This window comes from Hevea brasiliensis, chromosome 4 (genome assembly GCF_030052815.1).
Source record: "Hevea brasiliensis isolate MT/VB/25A 57/8 chromosome 4, ASM3005281v1, whole genome shotgun sequence".
NCBI classification, from domain to species: Eukaryota; Viridiplantae; Streptophyta; class Magnoliopsida; order Malpighiales; family Euphorbiaceae; genus Hevea; species Hevea brasiliensis.
In genome coordinates, this window is record NC_079496.1 from 3266167 (window position 1) to 3283169 (window position 17003).

General features: G+C 33.4%; 3 protein-coding genes across 3 annotated transcripts; all 3 read right to left on the reverse strand.

Moving 5' to 3' along the window:
- Nucleotides 1-1028: 1028 nt before the first annotated feature.
- On the reverse strand, nucleotides 1029-5019 carry LOC110664846 (protein trichome birefringence-like 43). The gene is made up of 5 exons (XM_021824715.2): nucleotides 2634-5019; nucleotides 2188-2359; nucleotides 1878-2053; nucleotides 1564-1722; nucleotides 1029-1450 (listed from the first exon to the last, which is right to left on the reverse strand). Exons 1-5 carry the CDS (start codon nucleotides 2906-2908, stop codon nucleotides 1150-1152), a joined length of 1083 nt encoding a protein of 360 aa, XP_021680407.2. The 5' UTR covers nucleotides 2909-5019; the 3' UTR covers nucleotides 1029-1149.
- A 14-nt stretch (nucleotides 5020-5033) lies between these two features.
- LOC110664844 (F-box/kelch-repeat protein At3g06240-like) lies at nucleotides 5034-6593 on the reverse strand. The gene has a single exon (XM_021824714.2). The coding sequence runs from the start codon at nucleotides 6491-6493 to the stop codon at nucleotides 5240-5242; it is 1254 nt and encodes a 417-aa protein (XP_021680406.2). The 5' UTR covers nucleotides 6494-6593; the 3' UTR covers nucleotides 5034-5239.
- Nucleotides 6594-7513: 920 nt separating this feature from the next.
- On the reverse strand, nucleotides 7514-13530 carry LOC110640854 (glutamine synthetase leaf isozyme, chloroplastic). The gene is given in 14 exon segments (XM_021792377.2): nucleotides 7514-8032; nucleotides 8269-8329; nucleotides 8440-8599; nucleotides 8698-8735; nucleotides 8832-8885; nucleotides 9331-9405; nucleotides 9492-9620; nucleotides 9722-9809; nucleotides 10060-10166; nucleotides 11894-11942; nucleotides 12036-12139; nucleotides 12267-12306; nucleotides 12430-12699; nucleotides 13400-13530. Coding segments are annotated over 13 exon segments (1299 nt in total). The 5' UTR covers nucleotides 12684-12699; nucleotides 13400-13530; the 3' UTR covers nucleotides 7514-7892.
- Nucleotides 13531-17003: the final 3473 nt, after the last annotated feature.

Below are 17003 nucleotides of genomic sequence, written 5' to 3' on the forward strand. Positions count from 1 at the left end.
ATATATATATATAATAACTAGACTGCCAGGCAATGCTGGGAAGTAGGGGTATTTGATTCAAAAAAATCCGAAAAAAAAAAAAAAAAAAAAAAAAAAAAAATTTTTAAAAAAAACCGAATCGATTGATATAAGAAAAAATCAACCGAATTGAACCTATTTTAAACCGATCAAATTAAAATTTATAAATTTTTTTAACTAAAAAATAAAAAAAAAAAAAAAAAAAAAAAAAAATCTTCGGGGTTTTTTTTTTTTGATTTTTTTTCGATCGATTCGATTCATTCAATTGATTTTTTTTTTTTTTTTTTTATATATATATATAAATTTCGTTCGGGTTTTTTTTTTTTTTTTTATGAAAATAACACAACCAAACCCGATTACCGAAATTATCAAAATTATAAAAAAAACCAAAAACAAAAAAAATTTTAAAAAAAACTGAACGATGAACAATTTAATCGATTCGGTTCGATTTTTCGATTTAAACCAAAAACTGCTCTCCCTACTGGGAAGGGGAGGAACTGAAACTGGCCCCTCCTTGCAGAACCATTGATTATGGTTGGGCCCAGATTGGAGTAATCGGACCAGGCCTGATCTGAGTCGAGGACTGAATCGGCCACTGGCCAGATCTACTCACAAGGATTTCTTGACCCAGCCCGTTGATGGTACAATTAATACAAAGGGAAACCTGAACTAAACTTTAGTTGTGTAATTCTGACTTCCCTGATTTTGATCACATCTTCGCAAGGGCCAGCATTAGCCCTTGCCATTTTCCCTTCTTCATATAGTCTGATTTGGAGCTTCACCTGCAGAGCGATCTAGACAAATGCAATGCGCGTCTCACTGCAAATGCAGAGACATGTGCTCCCATCCAACAAAGGTTCAACTAAGCATTCAAGCAAAATATGCCTTATGCCGCCAATGTTAACGCATGGTTTTAACTTTCACAAATACAATAGTATAAAATTGATCTATTTCAGATTGTGCAAAGATAATAATAATAATAATAATAATAATAATAATAATAATAATAATAATAATAAAGTTTGAATTTGTTTCTATTTATCATGGAAATGTGAATATCCAATATTAGCCTGCAGATTTGTAATAATTTTATTTCATAGAACTAAAATCGTCAATTATTATAGAAAAGATTTAATTGTAAATGAGGGCTGCATGTAAGAGCTCATTCCAAGTGTCAGGAACACCAGGGAGGCACCAATGGCTACAATCTGCGGCCCGATGACCTCCAAAACCATAAGCTGAGGGATGCCCATCTTTTCTTAGTTGTGAAAGTGATGTGATGTTGAGCATATAAATTGGCTTTGAAATGGTTCCCAGGACTCTCTCTGCAATAGTTTGTGCTGGATGTGTGCTCCCTGGGTAGTTTGGCTTGAACCATGGCTCTGTTTCTCCCTCACAATTCTTTCCTAATGAATTGCTCCATTCCGTTGCACTAAAATAAAAATAAACACACAAGAAAATTAGGATACTAATATTACAGAACATTGTCTTCCTTAATTATAAAAGAAAATGTAATATGTTACTTCATTTTCAGTGTTTACTTACTTTGTATGGTCTGGAGAAACACCCTGTAGAAAAACCTTGGTTTTAGTAGGATCAATATTGATCTGAATCCATCTAACCCACGTACTGAGTGCCTTCTCATAGGCCACCAATCGATTCATGTCTTTATATATTCTTTTCCCTTCTTGGATCCATTCCCATCTACAAAAGATTATGTATCATTAATCCTTTGCTCAAATTTGACAGGGTTTTGGCACTGTGTTGCTTGAATTATATCTAGAACTATAAGATCTCGAATTTGAGTTCTAGAGCCAAATGAAAAAAAAACAAAAGTTCAATGTTGATAGAGATTTTACGGTTGCTTTCTTCCTGTGTGAAGCCACCAATGCCATGTGTTAAAGATAAGTGTATCAACTCTTCTCCATAACTTTCCACTGCTTATGGAGTCTACTTTTAGAACTCTTCCAATATCCTCTTCAACAATGTCTACTAGAAATGCGTTCCGAGAGAACATCAATGAAACATTATACTCCTGCAAATTGATTAAAAATTTTAATAGAATTTCTGTTTTCACTTAATCATAGGCAGTAACTTGGTAATCAAGAATGTAACTGCACTACACTAGTACACTGTCTGGTAATTATTAAGAGGCAAAGATGATCTTACTTGAAATTTGAATATGGAAAGGCCTCCAATTCTCTGCAAAGTATAGTTGGCTTCTGGTACTGCTGTGTGAAGCATGCAAGCCAATGATTCCCATTGATTCAAACTCAATGAGTCCCCTACAAACATTATACTCATCCCCCTCATTTTTGATAAGAAATTTTTACCATTGAATCTGCATCATCAAATATCAACTTAATTAATCAATTCCAAAGCTCCTTTACTTTTTTTTCTCTTTTTTATTATAAGAAAAGGGGTTAATTAATTATTGCTTATCTCATTTATAGGACTATTGGTAAAAATTATTTTTCTAATATATCAAAAAAGAGGAGCAATTGGTACACATAAGCTGTGTGAGCTAACTACTAATTCTATTATGATGTAAAATCAAATTCCAAAGAGAGATTATTTTTCCAAATTTGAATAAAAAAAAAAAAAGAAAATTGCACCTTGGTAATGTGCATGAAGTGGGCTTCCACCTGTATTTGAGATAGAGTGAATCTGGTCTACCATTCTTTTGGCAATCAAATTCTTGCAGGATGAAAGGGCAATTTGTTGCATTATAAAGAGGATAAGAAGCATCATAAACCCATCTTCCTTGATAAAGATCACACCTATCCTTTTTATATTTGTCAACTACTTCAATCTGCATCCCATGCACTTGAAGCATGAAAGTGATTAAAAGAAAAAGAGCAGCCATAGAACGAACTTGCATTGCACCCATTAATGTTGGAGACAGAGGGAGTCGGCAAGAACCCAGAAACTTACTTGATGTTGAGCAGTGAAAAACAAGGTCCTAAATCAAGATGCTTTGAAGTTTTTCTGCCTAAGTCAGTGCTTTTGATTTTATGGCTAGGAAGTTTTTGCACAGGGAAAAAAAAAATTACTTTCCACGCATTAATTGTTGGATTATTGCATGGCGTGGAATGTGACCAATGAGTTGAGGTTTATAGAGAGCCAATCAGATTATTTACATTCTCTCCTTGCCCATTTTAACATATATAGTGGTTTGACAGAATAATACAAGCCGCCCAAAACAATCTAAAGCCTGCTCTTCCTGGTTCTGCCATGGAGATCCTACATCTGTTTTTTTTTATTACTAAAAAAAAAAATTCTGAGACCTATTTTAATTTGCATACAACTTAAAATATCTAAATCAGCTGCAAAATTTAGGAAATTTTGATCTGGATTGTTTAAGAAATTATGAAATCCACACGCTTAAATCTTGATTTGACATAAGATGAAGTGTTCGAACCCGTAATGGGCTAGCAAGACCTTGGGCATGCAAGTAGAGTAGGCATGGGCGCGGCTCTTTTTTGGGTTAGAATTGAAATCAGGCAGGTGGTTTCGGTTCAAAGGGTTGGAGATCCAAAATCGAACTAAAGGGTTCCTCTTGGCCTCAGTTTTTATTTTTGGTTTTGAGCCAATTTCGATTTGATTTCGTTTTTATTCAATTTAATTCATTTAATTTGATATGATTCAATCAAATTTGACGGTCACGATTTTCAAAAATTTTTTACTTTCTAAAAGTGAAAAAATATGATTTTTGGCATAAACTGGATCGGATTGATAAAATGGTTTTAGTCCGGTTCAAGATAATTCTGACCAAATCTAAATTTGACCAGTTTGGATCCAAACCCAGACTAGGCCCATGCCTAAATAGAAATTCTATATCTTGCTTGCCTAGCCATCTTGCTTGCTCTTGTACGCACTTCTAAAAAAGAAGTCTGATTTAAGGCTGCTGCAACACTTGCGTTTGTGCTCTGAAGGCTACTCAGCCTGATTCTTTCTTTAACAGCGGCTAAAGGTGGCTCTAAAGGTGGAGCTGTAGAGCTGGAGGTTGTGAATTGAAGCTGCTGGACTTGGTTGTGAAGGATGTGAGGGCGGCTCTGCCTCTGATTAAGGTACATCCTAATAAAATACAGATCATAAATAAGAAAAGGACAGGATTTGCATAGACAGTTGAGTTGGCAGAGAAACTTTACAGGTACAGTATTTGGATGATGATATCATGAATACCATCAATCACAGTTAAAGCCAAACAGACTTCAGGTTTAAGATGTTAAGAGGTGATACGCTGAAGTTGGTGTAACAATATTTATAGGTTAAGGATGCGATTAATACAAATTAAAAAAATTTAAGGTAAATGTTACCCTATAAATTTTAACCCTTAAAATGGGCTCAATTTCATTCATCTCTGGAAAGGGGCCTGAAATTGTTGTCAGTACTGGCGTAGAGAAAGAAGCTGGTATAATTGGGCGTACGCATTTGATTAGTGGGGCAGGACAGTGCAACCGCAGGATCCAACAGAGTAGTGTCAATATTTGACTTCTATATGGCCTTCCTATGTAACAGATTCTAAGGATTAACTATGTAAGAGTTTGGTTGTCTTGAAAGTAAATGCTTCCCTTTTTTCATCCCTGAGTTCACCTCAGAAAATGATGTTGCAATAGATGAAACAGGACCTTATTTATACTTGTATAGGTGAGAAGAAGTTCTATGCGTCAAACAAAGCTCTCCCTAATTACAATACACTCAACATAGACACCACTATGCCTAAAAATAAAAAGAAATACTAGGAAATCAATTCCAGAGTTTCAGAATGTAGTTATCCTTGTGCACGTATAAAAAGATGGCACAACAGATAGAGCCAAGTCATGTAAAGAATGTAATTGTCCTTGTATTGTTCAACGCATGCAGGAATTGGCTCCCAATGAATAAACAACAACAAAAACACCAGAAGCAACTCTCACCACCTTATGATCATAAAAAATGTTACCCTTAGCAAAAGTGCAAAACCCAAAAACATTAAGTTGACGTGGTGCAGACCAATATGATGCAAGATAGGATCCTGAAAAAGGGTCTGGAATTCTATTGGTAATTGTATGTCCTAGAAATCAGATATCCACACAAAGAAATGATGGTACAAGAAGGTATTTAGCTGATCCAATATTACATGAAATTGAAGTATAAACAGTAGCCGAATAACATGCAGGTATATTATTCCTCTCACCTCTTTCTAGCATTCTTCTACTGATACATGACAAGCACATAGCTAATTATACATCTGAAATTCCCTCCCAAAGAAACCGTTAGGTGAAGTAAGGCTCTCTATGTAGGTATCTGCTTCAAATCCAACTCCAACTGGAATTCCTTGAATCCCTAGCACCTTATATGTGTCCTCTTCCAAATTGTACTGGACTAATCTTCCATCTACCTCCAGTAAAGCTTCTCCATTCTTTGCCAAGCACAGTGGCTTCATGCAAATGTATGGCAGGCTGATACTAAACCTAGCCCATGAGTCACCAACCCCATATTCACGCATCACCCAAAAATCATCATGCAAATCATCACGGCTATAAAGTATACAAAGACATCCATTCAGGGTTCCTACCGCAAATTCAAAACTATCATCAACATCTGGTGCTGGCATGCCCCAGAACAACTCCTCTCTCAAATCAAACACTGAAACTACGTACTTGTCATCTTCATCTTCCCTACTGGTAGCCACCCAGTGAAGAGCTCCATGAAGAAACATCCCGGAATTATACACAGAGCAATCGTAAGGGAAGGTCCCAATTCTTCTCCAAGAATCAGTTCGCGATGAATAAACACTGAACGAAGAATCAGTATCAATTCTCACCACCTTATAATCATCACTAGTTGAATCATAACCAAACCCATATGCAGTAACACCGCATGTCGCAGGCCCAGAAAAGGATTCTTCAAGGATTCTCTTGGATTCCCCGGTAGATGGATTAAATAAGAAAAGGGTGTCTTCATCTGGGGCTATACACACCAATCCATTACAAGAACCCCATATTTCAACCCAATTTCTCGGATTAACAGAGGATTGCACATCAACCTTAACCATCACTGGGTTCTCATCTTCATCTTCAGACACTTTAAAATACACCAAGTCATTTTTTTTAGAACCCAACACATCACCCAAAGCATTAGGGTTGTCTTTCAAAGGATAATCAAGCTCAACAGCTACAACATCGCCATCATCAACGCTACACATAGATTCATACTCGACAGAATAGAGATTGAGAGCAGAGAAAATGATCCTCCGTCTCCGAGAAAAAAGGGTTTTGTTTTGGAAAGCCACATCGAGGTGGGTTTTAGCAAATTGCGGACTAGATATTATAAAGCGCCATGATTTGGATACACACCTGAATCTGCACAGAGATTTGACGGGTAATCTAAGGAGAACCTCTAGAATGATTTCTTGAGGGAGGGTTGGGACCGTAGCTTCCAGTTCTCCTTCACAACACAGATTCCTTGTGTGCTTGTTGCTTCCCACCATCACTATCGATCAATATTCGTCTTTGTTTTAGCAACAGGAAAGATTATGAAGGTTTTGGCACTAATTTTCGTTTTCGCCCCATAAAATTTGATCGGAAGCGTGGCGTTTACGTGAGAATATATATATTTTTTAATTTATCATTATATAACAAATTTATATAAATTTATAAGTTTAATAATAAATATTTTTATTAAAATTATTATATTTAAACACTAAATTATTAATTTATTAATGAAAATTAATAATTTTTATTAATGAAATCCTAATTTATATGTTTAAAAATAATTTTTAATAATTTTTCTAAATATATTTCTATAAAATCAAATCTAATCAATAAAAAGAGTAACTTCCATCTCAACCGACTAAACTAATCGTGTTACCTGCCTTGACTTGATCATGCTTTGAGCTTTCACTTTGCCGCTTTATTCTCTCTATTAGAAATTCTCTTACCTTCACACACGCAGTTGAGCTCACCTTTATGGATGGGGGGAAACTTAAGAATGCCTTGAACAGTGCCGTGAAGGCACTCTAATTACAACAGCTTGAGTTTTCAATTTCTTCAAGAGAAAAACAGAAATGCCGTGTGTAACGAAACTGTTTCCTCCAGGAGACCTCGTTCTGTGCCAGAGAGGCTTTGATTCAAATTAAAGGATCATTCTGTGCCTGAGAGGTTTCGTTTCGAATTACTGGGTAATTTTATTACTATCAGAATCACAGGTTTTTGCTATGCGTTGATGAAAGCATCTGGAATCCATGAACCAGAGAATTTAGGAGATTCTATGATTGCATTTACATTTCTTTTCTTCTAGATTTGAACATATTTGGTTGTGATAATATTGATTATTACTTGTTGGTCAGAATTGATAATTTAAAAATTGAGGCTTATTCATTAGGTAGTGGTTCTTGGAGAAAGGTTCAGGACTTAGTTTAAGACTTCTGCAGGATGTCCACATCAGTTAGGATTTCCAAGATAGCCTATTCAATTGATTTTGGAACCTGAACTCATAAAAGCCAGCAGACTTCACAAATTTCAAAATTATTATTTAGTTGATTTCTCTGATTGTTTTGGAAGCTTTCCACACATATAATGTGATATCACCAAGTTAAAATGCCCATAAATTGTCAAAAAAGCTGGAGAAAAAGGTCGTGGATGCCAACAGTTCAAACACCAGCTAAGTGCCCCATAAGTTGAAACTAATAATTTAGAACTATCATGCATGTGTCTTCCATCTGTGAGACCATTGTACAAGCTTAGGCATAATCAGTCTACTCACATTGGGACCCTTATTTACAAAGATCTTTCCTAAGGATTGAGAGAAAAGAACTTTCCTTGGGACACGCCAGCTAAATTCAAGCCATTATTTCCTATGTCCTTCAGGCTGTCAGCCTCCAAATAACATTAAACTTTCAAGGCCAACTTCTGAGCAGCAAGAGCTTCAGCCTCAAGTGTTGGTTCCCACAAAATAGTAGTCTCTGCCAGTAATGAAATCACCACATAAGGGTCCATGTTTGAAGCTGGACGTCGATCTTCCAAGTAACCTAATAGCACAAAAAAACAAGATCAGGAAATTGATCGGTAATGCAGATGCTTATTTGTTGTATTTACAGTCTTCACAAATTGTAATGGTTGTTTTAAGGGAACTCCTTTCGGGCTTTTAGCCAAGTCACCTTCCTTAATCTAAGAGAAATTACCTTTATTTGGAGGTCTAAAACCTCTTCATTTTATCTTGTCATTACATTCAATTACAAGTTTGCTTAGTCTTGCTGTCATATACCTTTACCCTTCTTCTCAGTATCACGCCCCACACGGATTGAGCAACCACGATTAGCCACTCCCTGCAAATTTAAATTTAAAAGCATAATTAGCAATATTTGGCAAAGAAAACCTTGTTTCTTCATTGTCCTTCAATTCTTTATAAGTGAATAATAATATTTTCTGAGCATACCCAAGAAAATGTGTTAATGTTGGCTGTTTCATGCTTTCCGGTCAACCTTCTCTCATTTCCTTCACCATAAGCACTAATGTGATCTTTATGGCGAAGTGATAGATTCAAGATTGCTTTCTTTATCACTTCATAGCCGCCATCCTCCCTCATACTCTTTGTGCTGTAAAAGAAAAAAATAATAATCAACAAAATTATAGCAAACATGGGTTGATTTTCATATGAAGAGATCATGTTCAAGGACAAGTAACATTATATTACCTGTAATTGGTGTGACATCCTGCACCATTCCAATCACCCTGCTACCACAAAGAAAGGAGAATTTTACATAATCACATCTCAGAAGATATTTTTCTTCCAAGAAAGCAAAAAAGCAATATGAAGATTTACATTACCTCTATTGGTTTTGGATCAAGTGTGAGAACAACACCAGCTTGTTCAGTGATTCTCTGTCGGAACAGAGGACAAAAAAAATATCAATAGTATAATGTTAAAACAGTCAGCCCTTTGCCTACAACAAGAATAAATTTTTTCCTATTTCTAGTTTGGGTTGCTTTGAAACTTGCTAGTCTCACTGAAGACAGATACCACGGAATATAACTAGAAAACTTAAAATGCAGCAAGAAACTATTGTGGGAAACTTGATTGACTTGAAAACAATTCAATTAACAACTAGTTTATAAGGAAAAAAAAAATCTTTCAGAAGATGTAACCGTAAAGCAGGTAAAATGGTGGAAAAAAATATCCATGTAGCCAATCACAACTAGTTTGGCATTAACGATTATTTGAGTTGAGTTGTGGAAACATGCATTTCCAAGAATCAGTTTTGTTCTTGCAGTGATCATTTCTTTTAATTGTCATAATATATCGAAATAACATCTGTAGACAAGTTACCTCAAGAATGTATCTGGAACACCAGATATGATCTCCAGCATCAATTCCTACACTGGGTCCCACCTGATACTCCCACTGCATGATATTGAAACAGAATAAGCACTGTTACAGAATTATTGAGGTTGTATGCAAAATGTAAGAGCTCAAGGTGAGGAGTAAACCTGGCCAGGCATAACCTCCCCATTGGTGCCACTAATGTTAATTCCAGCATATAAACAGGCCTTGTAATGAGCATCTGATATGTCACGACCAAAAGATTTATCAGCCCCAGCCCCGCAGTAGTAAGGACCCTGGAATAAACATAAAGGAGCTATGCACCTTAAAATTCCATGTTAAGTTATATCACAACATAAGACAATAGGAAGGGAATTCAGTGCTATCAGACTATTACCTGAGGACCAGGATAAGCTCCAACAGGCCAGCCCAAAGGCCACTTTACATTTGGTTGAAGTAAGGTGTACTCTTGCTCTATCCCAAACCTTGGTCAAGCGATCATAAAATGTAGCATATTAGTTACTACAATACAATTTACAAACATTTACATGATAATGGCTGAATTAAAACATAACAATACAAATGAGATTATTGTGTGCTGAAACAATTAGTGCTGAGAATTGCCAAATTTATAAATCATGATCATTTAAATTAATAAGTATATCAAACTTCAAAAGCAAAGCATGAGAATAAGACCAAGGTAACTTAAACAAATAAAAAAAAAAAAAGACATACCATGGCACTTAATCTACAACCCTCTTGTTACAGAAAATCTCAGCTGCACGGTGGCGTTTGTTTGTAGGGATGGGCTCACCTGCTGGTGTGTATGAATCACAGATTACCTTTTTTAATTAAAAAAAAAAAAAGTAAAAAAGGTTAGACTATTTACGACTACTTTCAGTCAGGATTCACTATTTCAGAGAGCTTTTTACCAATGGGTGCTAATTGAAAAACAAAAGTTTGAAATATATTATCAAAAGGGGGTGAATTTTAGCTGAGTTGGAAAGGCATGATCTGGGGACGCCAATCGTAATAGCATCCAAAGTATGGACGCTGGTTACACTGGCGTGTAGGGGCTGGGAAGCTATTCATAATATGGTGGGTTTGCAGAGAATCTCTGCTTTGTCCCTACTAATAATGGCATTTAAGGTTGGGACACCAAGTGGCCTGCAGTGGAAAGCTTGGGAAGAAGAATGTTAATTTCGAATTTATGCAAGCGAACGTCCCACCCACCGGCTTCATTAGCGTCTCACTATTCTCACTCACCAATTTTACACAGACAAAGTCTTCTCTCAACTCTCATCTCTCTCGTCTCTCTCATCTCTCACTCTCTCTCTCTCTCGGTTTGCTTAAGTGGTGAATGGAGTTTGGTTTGGTTCTCTCTCTCTCGCTCTCGGCTTTAGTTAGGAGCAGAAGGATTGTAAATATTTTGAAAGATTTAGTGTTATATATATATATATATATTGCGTAAACCAAAATTTGGAAGATATTATGCATATAATACCTTATAATAGTTTATAATAATATAACAAGTATATTATAAGAATTTATGATAATATATTATATTATGATAAGAATGTAATAAAAGAGTAATTTTTTAGAATTACATAAAATAATAAGGGATAGCTGTAAAAAAAGATGTATTTTTGAAATTTTTACAATTTTATTATTTTACTAACACATCGTAGAAAAAATTATTATTTTATTAAATGTCACATGAAAATATAACTTTAATAATATATAATATTTTTCATATTAGTATACTGAAATAATATGTTTTTACTTAAAAATATATGTTTTTAATCTTTTTAAATATTTTAATCTCATATTTCTATTTTTTAAGTGTAATTTGTATATAAACCAAAAAGTAATAGCAATATTTTATAATAATATATTATAAGAAATTATTTAGAAATAATTTATTATAAAAGTATATTAGTTAGGTAATAGTTTACAATTGGATTTGAAAGATAGGAAAAAATTATGTATGGTCAAAATTAAAATATTAAATTAATTAAATATAATAATTTTTGTTTAATATTAATCAAAGATAATAATTTTCATTTAAACATTTTTATAATGTAGTAACATGAATAAAAAAATTCAATTATATTTATGAATAAACCGATAAAAAAGTCATAGCATAATTTGACAATAAAATAGTACAAGAAATTATGTAGAAATAATTTATTATAATAGTATATTTGACAGGTAATAGGTTATAATGGATTTGGCTAGTTAAATTCAACATAAGCCATGAACACACTCATTCATCTCAAACCACCGCTACAAGTAGCGTGCAATATTAAAACGCCATTTATAATAGCATGCAAGTTGGCAACCTTAAAACAATAATATAATTAACGTCGAATAACAAAACGCTAATATGACTAGCATGTAGTGACTCTGCTACGTCCAATCTCCTCCACCTCAGCAAAATTTCCCCTTCTTTAGTAATTAACTTTAAATTTACACCCATCTTGTAATTAATTTTTCTGTTTCCCCCATTTAGTAAAAAGCCCTGTTTCAGGACTGCAATTGCTAGCTGCTTGGATCAAATAACACTCACCAAGATATTGTTACCTCCACGGAATGGATCCTTAAAAATTGCCTGGGGACTGAATAAAATGTCAAGTCAAAATTCTTGCTTTATGGAAAAAAAATATATATATACATATGGTAACCATTTTTTTTTTTTCACAAGATCTTACTATAGAATAACTTCACTGTCTTCTCCTGATGCTTGTCCTGTACTTGAACCATCGTAGTTCCACTTGGGAAGTTCTGAAGGATGTTCCACAGGCTTTGCAATTGTCTAAAGACGTGAAAAAAAAAAAAAACAAAGCATCAGATCAAAGCATATGCAAGTTATTTCAATTCTCTAATAGTTTTGTGCCTCAAAAAAAATATACATATCTCTAATAGTTTTACTGTTCTATTACCCTTGACTTGCTTCGGACATCAATACCAGATCCACCAATCCTGTTTCAAAATGATTCAGCATTAGTAATGATGCAGCTAATCCACTTAAAACTAAAATTCAATGCAGAAATTTGTCCAAAGCTGTTAACATGTTGCAGGAACATTATAGAAAGAAGTTTTTACCAAATATACTCAGCAATGATCTTGTCAGTGTATGCGGTAATGTCCAAATTTAGAAGATTCTCTAGCCTATTGATAGTGCTATTCTCAGACTGCACAGCAAACACTCTAAATCTGGCAGTGTTTTTTGCTGTTCCTTTCTTGTTCTGCTTCAACAGTAGAGAACTCCACATCTCTGCTGTCATGGGACTTGCAGGCGCTGAGTTTTTTGGTATTCTCATCTGCCATTGCGAAGAGGGTGCCAAGATTTGAGCCATTTTTCCCTACTTCTGGCTGGAAAATTATAAGCAATATAATTAAGAACTTAACAACTGAAGAATTCAGAACATAGCTGTCTAATGTTTAATTGAGATGGATACATCAAAGATGAGAAAATTGTATTTAAACTACTTCACAAGAGACATATCAGTTTTACTCTATGTAACAGGAGGGAGAAGCTCTAATTGCATAGCTTATGATTAGGTGGAAGGAATATGTGGCGTGGAAAAAATGAGTCCAAACTTGTTGATTGGATGCCCATGTTCTATCCTCCTATAGTGCCTGGTGCGGACCAGGTCATTAGTGGCATATAGGACATAAAATACATCTTTTACTTAAATGATCAGAAGGGCCCAAACTGGCTGTGGTATTTCTTTTCCCCATCAAAAGTTGCTATAGAACGATGATAATATATCATGAAAACGTGATAGGTAGGTGGGTAGGATGACAGCTTCCCAATTCATTCACCTTTTTGTTAAAAAACAAAATCTCCTAGAGTTCATCTTTTACCAGATCTTCATTATGCTCTCTCTCCATTATCCACTCCACCTTACAATTCATGGATATCTTAATGTCCCAACATTGGACAGACGTTGTGTCAGATAATTTTTGCTTAACATCAAAAGACTCAAAGCCCATTTGGCCACTTCATTTATTAGACCACTGGCATGGAAAAGCACTCGAGGGTTGACAGAGAAATGAAGAAAGAACATACCTGTGAACCGCCTGAAAAGGCCTGAAAGAGCAAAAAGAATGTGGGTCTTGCAGGACTTGCTTATCTCAGTTATCTGTGTGTGTAAGAGAGGTAGGGAGGGAGGAAAAGAGAGAGAGAGAGAGAGAGAGAGAGTGAGAGGTGCTTCAGTAGCTGCAAAAGCCTTATAAAAAAGGCATCGAGAAGTAAAACAAAATGGCAAGTTGGCTTTTCCTGAGCAGATAGGGGTGTGCTTTCAGTGGCGGAAATAGTCTCTGGGCTCTTTACTGACACCAAGAGAAGCTTGGACTACGATTATATTATTATAGATAAGGTTATCAGATTCTCTCTCTACCTCATCACAGACAGACAAAGAGCAGTAGGAATTCAATTTAATTATGTTATTTTCAATGCAGATTCTATATGTAATAATACTACTAATGATGATTGTTACATTGTAAATTTGATGATTCTTGTGATTTATAGTACAATATACAGCTTAGAACAAGAATGAACTTATTTCTCAAAGAAAAAAAAAAGAAATCGGTTGAGAAAAGTTTTGCAGTTGAAAGTTCCTTCATTATATCTTATTTATTATTCCAATCCTAATTAGAAGAAAGATGGGAAGAAGAGACAACTATGCTTTTGATCTCTATTCTACTATGCTTGCTCTTCCTATCACTTCAATTTGATATTATTGTTGAAATTATTATTGAAAAAAAATATTTTATGTCCAGCCCAGCTTACTTTTAGATTGAGTTTCATTTCTCAATCCTCTATAAGAAAAAAAAAATTATAATAAAAGTATCAAAAATATTATTTATTTAAAATGTTTTTCCTACTATATTTAAAATTATATTTTGTTTGAAAAACCTTTTTCCTTCCGTGATACTCAAATCTTTTAATCTCAATATATATTAAAGCTAAGCCTTTAAAAAGTTTTACAAGAATGTGCCACCTGGCATAATAAAAGGCTTAAAAATTATCGTATGACATAATTCCTTTTTTTTTATTATTATATTTTTTATATAAAAAATTTAACTTACCATATTAAATATCAATTTTTTATTTAATATAAATAATTATCTAAAATTATTTTTAGTGTATCTTTTAAAAATTTTAAAATTCTTAAAAAACATTATAAAACTCTTTTCATCATATTATATCTGTCTAAAAAGTAATTATTTTTTTAATTAATTTTTTATAGGGTGAATTATTTTTAAAAATTATTTATAAAATTTAAAAATTATTTTTAAAAATGTTTCTTATATTTAAAGTCCAAAAATTTTAATAATAATACTTCAAAATTCATCAAATGGCATATATATATATAATTTCTATTTTGTTTATTGCTTTACTAGTACATGATTAAGTCAACTAATTTAAAAATAATAATAAAATAAGTAATCTATTAATCAATTTATTTATAAATAAAATTACAATTAATTAAGAATTTTGTTATTTATAAATTTTTATAATATGATTATAAAAATATAAAATAAAAATATATATATATTAAATTATATTATTAAAATAAAAAATTAATAATTCGAATAAAAATGCATAAAACAATTAGTTTAATTTTTAAAAGCTTGAATTTTTTTCTATAGTATCCAAATCAATATTCTTTTAAAGAAACAATTTTTTTTTTTAACTAGTAGCCCACATTGTAACTTTTTGTTTATATTTTCTCACATATAAGTGGTAAAATAAATTATTCTTCCCTTTTATTTCTTTTTTTTTTATTAAAATATGAACTTAATTTTAAATGCATAAAAAAGTTATTGTTAAACTAATATTGTAGTAAAATGGCAAATTAAACCAATAAAATAGATGAATCTCATTTGTTTTTTATTGGGGAAAATGATAAATTATATTGCTATTATATGGATTTATTAGAATAAGTTTTAATAAATAAGCAAATGAAGATTAATTTGTGTTTTATATGATATAATAAGATATAAATTCACCTGAAATGTGTACACCTGTCTTGTTAAATTTCAGCCATATGAGTTGCCTTGCCCTCTATTGAAGGGTAGCTCACCAACCTTTTCTAGCTTTTGATGAGGTTTGTGACTAATTAGATTAGGCTAGTTAATGTTGGTGATAATTTCATAAATGTACCTGTAATTTAATGTTTTATAATTTCAAAAACAAAAATTTATTTTTTCATTAAAATGATATAATGAATTTTTTTAAACTTGTAGATAAATTTGAGAACTTGTCTTTTTAAAAATAATTCTATATTATTGAATTAAAACTTATTAGTATTATGAGTTTTTTTTTTTTTTTTTCCCAAGATAGAACTTCATTTCAAAGCCAATAATCATGGCAAATGCAAGGATACATGATTGTGTTGCCAATCCCCTGAAGTGCAGCAAAGACAATAGAAAAGTCACCCTCAATAATCACCTTGGATAAGCCTTTCTCCTTTACAAAAAGGACAGCCTCTCTGCAGGCCATGCTTTCCAAGATTAGCAAGTCAGAAATAGTTGGCCATATCTTTGCTCTCCAGTCTAACAAATGGCCCTCTCATTGCGACTTACAAACGCTGTTGCTCCCTTCCGAGTGATATAATCTACAGCTGCATCGAAATTCAATTTGAGTACTAAAGGAGGCGGTGGTTGCCAAGAAAGGACTTGTGGTATTTTCTTCTGTGGGGAAGCTCTATCCTGCTCATTAGCTCTTCGAAATTCTTCCCGATGTTGACCTGCTAGCAAGATTACATCAGCAAAATTCTGATCTTCCTGTCTAAAGATTAGAGCATTCCGACTCTTCCAGATGTGCTATAGAATGAATGTTGATTGTTGTATGAACTCCTGCCCATTCGGATCTTGTAATAACCAAGAGCAAAGTTCATTCCAACAATCAATCGAAGGTAGATGGGCAAACATAGCTGATCTGAGTCGTAATGGAGAATGAATCCAAATAGCCCGTGCTTTTTGACATGAGAAAAAAATATGCTGTAAGGTCTCCCTATTCCCACAAGCTTTACACTCCGGATCAATGTGTGATAATCATTTATGGAGATTATCGTTGGATGGAAGCTTCCCTTTAAACAAACTCCATAAAAACACCAAAATTTTGCTTGGCAGCTTTAACTTCCAGAACTGTTTCCAGAACTCAACATTCCTAGCTTGCAAAGACTGCCCAGGATCTCCAAGATTCCCAATGCTATCCCTTCGTTTTATTTTGTAAGCCACCTTATAGCCTGATCTTACAGAATAGCACCCATGAACATCATAATGCCAAACTAACCTATCCTCCGGTGGAAACATGGAAATTGGCAGCAAGAATGTGATTTGCATCTTCCTTTAAAAAATTTACTCTTACAACATGAGTGTTCCAACCATACTCTGCTTGATTGATATTTTTCATTGCACTATTTTTTAAAATTGATACAGTATCACTCAAAAATAATATAATCCTAATGTAATATAAATATTATCAACTAAAAATAGTACCACTTTATTAAAAATTTGAAATTCCACAATGGACTTTTCTAAAATAGAAATTATATTTCAAATACTAATTCCTATCTCAAATAGTCTGCCAGAAGTTTATATAAAGAGTTTAAGTGTCCATAGTCAGGTATGTTATTATGTCTATTAATTTTTTACTCTACACA

Bases quoted from the DNA above. Each gene is read 5' to 3' on its own strand.
- LOC110664846 (XM_021824715.2), bottom strand. From the start codon at position 2,908: ATGGGTGCAATGCAAGTTCGTTCTATGGCTGCTCTTTTTCTTTTAATC. The intron at 2,360-2,633 runs GTGCAATTTTCT...TTGATGATGCAG, and splicing joins ACTTCATGCACATTACCAAG to ATTCAATGGTAAAAATTTCT. The intron at 1,451-1,563 runs GTAAGTAAACAC...TTTTTATTTTAG, and splicing joins GTTTCTCCAGACCATACAAA to TGCAACGGAATGGAGCAATT.
- LOC110664844 (XM_021824714.2), bottom strand. From the start codon at position 6,493: ATGGTGGGAAGCAACAAGCACACAAGGAATCTGTGTTGTGAAGGAGAA.